This window comes from Tamandua tetradactyla, chromosome 7 (assembly GCF_023851605.1).
Source record: "Tamandua tetradactyla isolate mTamTet1 chromosome 7, mTamTet1.pri, whole genome shotgun sequence".
NCBI classification, from domain to species: domain Eukaryota; kingdom Metazoa; phylum Chordata; class Mammalia; order Pilosa; family Myrmecophagidae; genus Tamandua; species Tamandua tetradactyla.
Genome location: NC_135333.1, coordinates 55467303 through 55475726, shown reverse-complemented (window position 1 = coordinate 55475726; position 8424 = coordinate 55467303). Strand labels below are relative to the sequence as shown.

General features: G+C 58.6%; 1 protein-coding gene across 2 annotated transcripts; it reads right to left on the bottom strand.

Moving 5' to 3' along the window:
- Positions 1-5761: 5761 nt before the first annotated feature.
- On the bottom strand, positions 5762-7313 carry LOC143689678 (uncharacterized). Of its 2 annotated transcripts, XM_077167878.1 has the most exons (3): positions 6790-7313; positions 6588-6638; positions 5762-6098 (listed from the first exon to the last, which is right to left on the bottom strand). In XM_077167878.1, the coding sequence occupies exons 1-3, from the start codon at positions 7131-7133 to the stop codon at positions 5939-5941; spliced, it is 555 nt and encodes a 184-aa protein (XP_077023993.1). In that variant the 5' UTR covers positions 7134-7313; the 3' UTR covers positions 5762-5938. The 2 variants fall into 2 exon arrangements, with proteins under 2 accessions (XP_077023993.1, XP_077023994.1); XM_077167879.1 differs by lacking the exon at positions 6588-6638.
- Positions 7314-8424: the final 1111 nt, after the last annotated feature.

The window sequence follows — 8424 nt, the reverse complement described above, 5'->3', positions numbered from 1 at the left end:
ACGGAGTTTCATTTTACCTTGGCAGAAATCTATTTGGGACAGATTCAGTCCACGGATTATTTTGATCCCCTCAGCCGCAGGGGAAGGGATCCTACAGGAGAGGGGAGGCTTTGAAGGAGAGGGTTGAGTTTGCGGGCCCTGTGGGTTAGCAGAATAGGGTCATTTTCCTTCAAAACATTTTCTCTCTAGAGCCACCTCTGATTCTTGCTCCCTTATCTGACTCTTTTAGAAGTTAAACCTTCCCTAGAAGCCTTCTGAAAAAGAGTTGGGAGCCCCCAAACCTCTAAAGCATGTGTCTTCCTCCAAACAGTTTTATGTCTACCACGGGGAGGGACAGGGAGTGGCAGTCAGGCCCAGACACCCAACATCTTACTTCTAACTTTTTCCTGGCCAGCAGTGGCAGAGAAGAGATGAAGGTAAAGGGTGGGCACTTCTGGGGCATCGGCATAAACAGACCTGGGAGGAACATCAGAAGGGAGAGAGAAAACTCTATAATAGGTCGGCCCTGCTCACGGTTGCCACGGGCTATACCCCTAGACACTGCCTCTGCCCGCCCCCCTCACTTCATCCAAAAACGGGAGGAAGATGCCGCAAACGCCTTCCTATCTATGGTAATAAGCCCGTCAACGGTGCTGGTAACATTTATAGTGTTGATTCCAACCCTGCAAAAACAGAGGGCTCTCGGCGCCAGGGTCAGGTCACATTTCAAGGCGGTCCTCAGGCGCCCCCTCCCATCGTTTTATACGCCCCTGATGTGTGGTTTGCATGTTCGCAAAAGAGGGTGAAATTCATTCTCGGGCTTTTTCTTCTTCCCTCCCCCACCCCTCCTTTACCCCATTCGCAACCCCAACCCGGAAGAGCTCGGCACGCGAGGAGGAGGGGAGGGGGCTGCTAGGAAGGATGCGCAGCACCCAGGTTTTACTTCTCGCTGGGAGCCCGCGTGAGATGCCGTAAGCAGCTGCAGCGGCGACCACAGCAGCGGCCGCAACAGTGGCGAACTCTGCCTGTCATTTGTGTCCTCAGATCTCTGGCAAGTCAGGAAAAAATAGAAAACAGCTGGCTAGCGGGAGCGAGCTGCTCAGGTCAGTGACTCTCTTCTCTCTTCTAACTCCGCCGTCGCTTTCCCTGGTCCACGTGGAGAGAATTAGGAGGAGGTTTCAACTCCAAAGGGACAGCTGTCTCTGGAAGAAAGTGAACTCGACCCCAGTCCTTTTTAGTTTTGTTGTGTGTTTTTTTTTTCCTAGTCAATGAAAGTCTTTGGCTTTCTGTAGTGACCTTGGGCGAGCACGGTGTGTGGTTCATGTGTCCTTGTTTGGAAGAAAGAGCTAGCAGAAGTAGGGATGCACTGGAAAAACAAAATAGAAAATTAAGAGATGGTGGGAAGGCTTGGAAAAGGTTGGAACACAGGCTTGCCATTGCGGGAAGGGCAAAGGTTTGGAGAAAGCAACCGGTTTGCTATAAAGCAGCTTAGCATTCTCTGGAAGGGGGCCGCAGTGGTTGTGGGAGCCTGTGTTAATTTCATGTTTATTTCCCTCTGCTTACAAGTGTATGTTTAGGCTCATTGTCTCTGCATAGAATTAGAGACCCAGCTATGCACTGTGAGATAAACTTGTAGCCCAGATGTGCTGACATCTAGCATCTATCATTCCTGGGGAAACAAGTGGCCCAGGGGCACCCTTGCTTCCAGGAGCACCCTAAATCGGTGAGAAAGACAGCGTCGAGGGTCATGGAGAGTGCAAGGGACACAGAGGACGAGGATTCGACTTTCTCCTGGGACATGGAACCAACAAACCTCCAAGAAGTCACTCAATCAGAGGCAGCCCCCACAAAGACATAATGTTAAAATGTAAAGGGTGTCTAGTGAATCTGGGAAAGAGAGTTCCTTTTCTCCATTTGTAGACACTATGGGGTGTCTGAGCAAACTGACACAGGGGTGGTTTGTGACCAGGGCAGGAGGTGGAAGTGAGTGTAACCTGCAGGATCTCCCTTCAGTTTGATTCCCATATATTCTCTTCCCCATCACCCGCATTCATCAGCAGGCTGGGTTGTTCAGGGGAGATTGAGAACTTTAAAGGGACAATTAAGTAGCATTTCCTCAGCACTTCTATCCCTTAGTTGTCAAGGCACTAAGGTGGTGGTGGTGGGTGGACTGTCGGTCCTGGGACAGGCTGCGGAGCTGGGGTTCCCCACCAGGCAAATAGAATGAATCCAGGCATCTGGATATGAAATGTCTGGGGGTCCAAACGGTTGGTGATGGAGAGGGGGTCAGAATGAAATGTTTGTGCGATTCAGAGAAAAGTAGCTTTCTCCCTTTTTCAACCTGGGAACCGGGGGCGGGGGGGCATTCCTGTGTGGTGTCAGATTCAGATGGTCAGAGACCCAAGTACGTGTTGGTCGGGTGCATAAGCTTTGGGCTCTCCTTGTGGATCCCTGTGGGAGCAGAGAGTTGGTCCAGCTTCAAGCTTCCAGCCAGTGGCCCTGCAAAGTCTGTGGCTCATGGTCTGAGGAGCCCTCTGGGCTTGGAGGACGCAGGAGAACTGGAGCTGGTATACAAGCCTCCTCACTGCAGGGTCCCATCCACGATGCACAAGGTGTTTCTGTCAGCCCTGGGGATCCCCAGTTGAGGTTGATCATGCCCACCGAAAGCCAAGAGAGGGGAAGCTGCAGATTTTTTTTCCTTTGATATTTCTACCCTGCTTTCCTGCATTAGATATAAAGGGTGGGGGGAGCCGGGTAAGTAGAGGGTGCAATGATAGAAGCGGGTACCCCTGGACAGTCACTGGTGGAGCCCCTCTGTTGGGACAGTCAGCAGCCCAGGACCACACAGAGAGCCTGAAGAACCCCTCTTCTGGAGGTTAAGGCAATTTGCGTCCCTGAACCGTGGGAGGTGGCAGGGAATTAGGAATCTTGATAAGGTGTGTGGGGCAGAGTGGGAAAGGCCGCCCTTCTCGGGCACCCGGTTATTCTCATCATTTCTGGGCTGCACTGGGATGTACTCTAGTTCTCAGCATCCTGGCCGTTTTATACATAAATGTGTATTCCTCTGGTGGTATGCCTTTGTGTGTGGACCAAACATTTCTGATCACCTCTTTTCCTTAGCAAATGGTTGGAGTCAGCGGCCGGAGAGAGGCTTAGCCACGCCGCGCAAGCGGGCCAAGTTGGTCCCCGAGCTGGAGTCCGACCCCGTTTTGCCGCTGGGCGTGGAAGACTAGAGGCGCTGGCGGTGCTGGGTGCGGCAGTGAGAGGGGACTGGAAAGAAACCATTTGCCCCAGGCGGCTGCGCCGAGGTCTCCCCGGATGTTCGCTGCTCCGGGACTGCAGGCTCCAGTAAATGTCTTATATAACATTGCTTGGGGTTCGCGAGGTAGCTGGCGGCGGAGAGCAGAGCGCCGGCCGGGGCCGGGAGAGCAAAGACGCGGCCGAGCGGGGTCCGGGAGGGAGCGGAAGGCGAAGGTGCGTGCGGGCAGGCTTCCTCCTCCACCTTCGCCCGCGACAGCGTCAGAGACGCACGTCTACGCAGGCAGATTCTGCCATGGGTTCTCCAGCGTGTCCCAGGGAAGACGTGAGCAATTGTTGCCTTTAAAAGTCTGTCTCTCACGCCTACTAGGTCTGAACGAAATCGCCCTCCCCAATGTTTCCTTTCCTTGCTGTGAACCCTCCTTCTTCCCTTGACGCCCACTGTCGATGGTCCAGCTGCAACCCCCTCCCCTCAGTCCCGAGGGCTAATGTTGAGAAGTAAAATACACAAAAGCCCCCCCCCCCCCCGATAAAGTCCTTCTCCCCTTCTCCTTAAATGCCCAATTGAAGCGGCGGAGGAGCGCCCGAAAACCAGAGAGAGTGGGGCAGGTGGCCAGGGCTGAGCCCTCCCCCCACGTAAACCCATCCTCATTTGAAAAACTCCGGGTCGCCGCGGCCCATCGAATTCAGCCGAATCCGCGCGCTGCTGCGACTTTCCTTGTTGGCAAAGCGGCCGCTGCCTCCCTTGGGAGTCCGGGAGGCTTCAGCGGGACGGCCTGAGGGGTCCCCTAGGAGGAGTGCCCCGGTCTAGAGGCCACAAGCCCCCTTCGTTTGAGAGCCAGTGCCGCCACTGGGGGCCGGACCAGTGGCCGGTGACCCAGTAGGCACCGTGCAGAGCCGCCCGGGTGCCTCCATCCCTTTCTCTCCTCCTTTGGCTCCCACCTGTCCTCCAGACCAAGGTAGGAGGGAGACCTGGGAGTACACCCATCCTCCAGGTTGACTGGCATTCCTTTCTACTCACCCTCCTGGGGAAGTTCTTCTCCCCTACCCAGCCCGGGGGCTCCCCCTATTGCCACCCTCCTCTCATGGGCACTGTTAAACCCGAAAGCAGAAATCCCCTGTCTTCCTCCTCCCCCTGCCTGCTCAGCCTCTTTCTACCCAATTTTTATCTCGCTGCAATCAGGGTGTTTCTCAACCGGGGAGAAGGGGGTGGCAGCAGACGGGGGCCGGGATCCCTCGAAGCTGAGGACCCGGCCTGGGGGTGGGGGCGGAGAGGGAGGGGGCAATCTCCCCGCGCGGCTCTTCTTTCTTTGACTTCACGTCTCTGGCCGGGGTTGGTTTCCTTCCGAGTTTTAAACGGTGATATCAGATGAATAAGCAAAAAGAAAGGTAAAGCCAACCAGGAGACCCCCCCTCCCCTCCCCAAAGAGATGGCTCATTTCACCGAGAAGGTAGACCTTCGGCCCAGGCGTGTGGGAGTGGGCAGGAAAGTTTCCTTTGATTCTTCCACCTCCCACATCTTCCCGCTGTCCGTGAGTTTTGGGGACCCCTTCCCGCCAAGTTCCTCACGGTGTTATTTTGAAAGACTCTTCTGGCTGTTGCTTTTTTCGATCCCTTTTAATTTCGCTCCACCTCTCAGTGCTTTTCAGTTCATGCGGGGAAGAGAAGAGGGGCCCGGGAGGAACCGCAGAGAAGTGACATGTGTTTAAGTCTGCGCAACCGGCGCGGCGCCCCAGCGGCCTCCCGCGCGGTTTCGCCACGGCCCGGCGGTGGCGCCTGGGGCCGTGTCCCCGGCGTAACCCTCACGCCGGGCAGCCGGCGAGCTGTTTATACAGCTTTACCTGTGCTATTCTCGTATCCAGTAAAAATCCTGGCCCCGCCACCGTAACCTAATCCGGGAGCTGCGGCGGAGGAGGGGGTCGGGAGGCCGGCACTGGAGGGAGAGGGAGGTGTGGACGCGCTGGCCCCTCGCTTCTCTCCCTAGGCCCTCCTCCGCGATGTAGGATGAAATTCGGACGCGGATGGCCGAGGCGGGGGACCCGGGGCTCCAGAGGGCCGAGGCCGCTTTCTCAAGGCTTCTGTCGCGCACAGCGTTGCGGACCCGCGCGACTGTCTCAGCGAGACCCGGACTGCTTTCCCCACTTTCAACTTGCCTCAGTTGCCTCATTTTAGCGCCCACCGCCTCGCCTAAGAAAAAAGCCAGCAAGGCCGAGGGCCGGCCCCTAAGAGGACCTCCGTGCCCCGGCCAGCCCCGCCACCCGCCCTCGCCCGGCCGCAGCCCGCACATGCAGTCGAATTAAACGCCTCTTCGCAGCTATTGTCTCTCGCTAATTGCCCCAACAATGGCCACTATTAAAGCGGAGCCACCCAATTAAAGGCCCTGCCGGGCCGCACTCGGCTCCCGGAGACGATCGGGTCGCGGCCTGGGGCTTCCAGGCGGCGGAACCGTGAGGCGGTCTAACTGGGGGGTGCTGGCCTAGGTCCCTCTGGCCTCCGCTCCTTCCCCAGACACCCAGAGGCAGCGGACAGTTCACACCATTTTTATTGACTGATCGCAGCCACGCAGATGGATGGGGTGGGGAAGGAAAGGACTTCTCCTCCCCCAGCCCAGCGCGCGGGGGCCCCAGTTTGGGCCTCCAGTTCCGGCCTTTGGCGCTCTCCGCCCCCTCGCCCCTAGCCCACAGGTTCCCGGGTTTCCCCTCTACAGCGTACGACGCAGCTGGGTCCGCCCAGGACGGCGCCGGGGCTCGGGAGGGAGGGATGCGGCGGCGCGGCCCGGCTCGGCTGCTTTCTCCACCCTGCAAATATCTGCTGCCTTGCTGGAAATCCGACTGTTTCCCGCGCGCTCGGCTTGCAAAGTCCTAAAGTCAACACGCTCAGATGATTGAACCCAGCGGCCCGGGGCCTCCTTTACCCTCCCACCCCCACACCCCACCCCCAGCGCGAGATTAGTAACTTGGGGACTGCGCCCCCGAGGCGTGGCTTGCCTGGTCACCCTCCGCGGACAGCGCGCGGGCGCCGGGGGCCGCGGGCCTCTTCCCCCGGCATCTCGGCCCCGCGGAGCTCGCCTTGACCCGCCCTTCGCCAGGCTCGGGTGGGTGACCCCATCCGCGCGAATCCCCACTCCCCAGGCCCGGTGAACCCGTGGGGTTGCTGCTGTCCTCGGAGGCACTGGCTCGGGATCCCAGGCGGTACTGGGTTCCCCGTTTCCACCCAGGCAGGGTTCTGCGTCTCCGGGAGGACAGTGGGAGGGTCGTGCACGTGGGTATGTGCTTTTGGGTGTGTATATGGGTGTGGGGGACCCCCCCTCACCCCAACCGGCAAGGAAAAAAAGTGACACTCTGCCTTACCCTTTCCCCCAAGAGGGCACAACTTGACGCCTTAAGTAGCAGCCTCGAGGCCTGGGCGCAAGACAGGCCAAACTGGGTCCCGGTGCCCCAAGGGCAGCCCCAAACCCGGCTCCTCTGGAGCTGTTGTTGCGCCGCCGGCTGCTCAGCCCTGGGTGCTGGTCCCCGGGCTTCCGGGCGGCCCTGCCTTTCGCCAGCCCCTTACCCTGGTGAGGGAGGCCTCGCACCCTCCAGGAGCCCGTGGCCCTGTAGAGGCGGCGGCGGCGGCGGTAGCATCCTCCTCGGTCTCCTGGTTTCCTCCACCCGAGCTCGGCCCGCTGCTTCCGGCAGAAGGGAGACTCGGTGGAGCAGGCCGGGGCCGGGGTCCGGGGAGGAGGGGGCGACAGGTCTGCAGGAGGGCGCCCAGCATCTCCTCAGGAGTCCGGGCTCGGCCCCGCGGGCTAGGCGGAGGGAGGATCGAGACCACCTTTCCCCCCAGCCCCAGCCGTCACCCCTCCCCCGGCCGCCTGCCCGCCCGTGCGCCCTGGGAGGAGGAAGCCGGGCCTGCATTGCCAGCGAGGCGGGTCTGGCCGGCGCCGGGCCGGGCCCAGTCCCCCCGCAGCCCGGCTCTCCGCCTCAGGCCACGCGCTGCAGCCTCTCTGGACCTCACTCCCTCCCCCCTTCTTTCCCCGTCGGTCCCGGGGCCGACCCCGGCGCTCCCTCCCCGGTAGCCCCCTCCCCTCCTTTCCCTCCCCCCTGCTCTGCTCCTGGCTCTGGGGCTGGGCCCGTGACGTCAAACCCAGTGTGGCGTCGGCGAGACTGGCCGGCGCGGGCCATCAAAAGAGCAACGTCCTCTTTCCCAATTACCCACTGTCAGTCCGGGAACAGGGGCGGACCGGCTGGGAATTAAATGTGAAATACCCCCTACAGGCTGGCTCCATTACACCGGGCATCCAGCCCCGGGCCCCCCACCCCTCTCTGCCAGCTTCAAACCACCCAGACCAAGAGGGGCCTTCAACAGGAGCTTTTATTTTTCCAAGGTGGTGGTGGTGATGGGGAGGGGGTGTGTGTGTGCCCTTCTCCATCCCAGTGCAGCGCCTGCCCGGGTGCTGGTGATTTAACGAAAACGGAGCCCCCCAGTCCTTGCCCCATTACGAAAGTACTGCGCGGTATTAGAGAGGCTCCCCTCCATCGGAAGGCCTCCATTCAAACCTTTTCTTTTTGTCTTTTCAAATCGTTCTTAGCCTCAGACCTTATCATTTCCGAGGCCTGGCGTCAGTAGCTTTTCTCTGCCTAGTTCGGTCCCAGGCGCGCAGTCCTCGTCACCGAGGATCCAAAAGCCAGGCCTGTGTTTTTCCGCGTGGTTGTGAAACAGAGTTAGTTCGCGCATTAGCGGCCTAACGGGCCAAGGGCTTTTCGTTTTTCTTTCTCCTTTCATCCTTCATCTTAATCTCGAGGAGTTTATCAAAATCGCTTAGGTCTCTCCTTGTTTAAGGAATGGTTTCCGGTGAATGTTAGACAGAAACTAAATAATTAAAAGGTTTGGAAAGCGCCGTGAGCGGGAGGAGATGCTGCGGGCAGCTTGGCTGGCTCTAGAGAGGAGGTTGGTCAAACAGCGGAAGGAAAATCGATGCTCCCTTAACTTGGGCCGCCCTGATAAACTGAGACTCACTGGGCTCAGGAGAAATGCCGCGGTGGGAGGGGGTTGGGGGGGAGTTTTTTTTTTTTAAAGAGATTTTCTTTTGTTCTATATCTAGAAATTTAACAAACATAAGGTTTAAGAAGGCGGGGACTCAAATCCAAGATCGGGAGAAACCCCAAATCCAAGATCGGGAGAAAAAAACGCCTCCACTGTTTCCAA

Excerpts from the sequence above, each read along its gene's own strand:
- LOC143689678 (XM_077167878.1), bottom strand. The coding sequence starts at position 7,133 with ATGCAGGCCCGGCTTCCTCCTCCCAGGGCGCACGGGCGGGCAGGCGGC. Across the intron at positions 6,639-6,789 it reads GCGAGGCCTCCCTCACCAGG|GCCTCGAGGCTGCTACTTAA; the intron begins GTAAGGGGCTGG and ends TCTTGCGCCCAG. Across the intron at positions 6,099-6,587 it reads GTGCCCTCTTGGGGGAAAGG|GACTTTGCAAGCCGAGCGCG; the intron begins GTAAGGCAGAGT and ends TGTTGACTTTAG.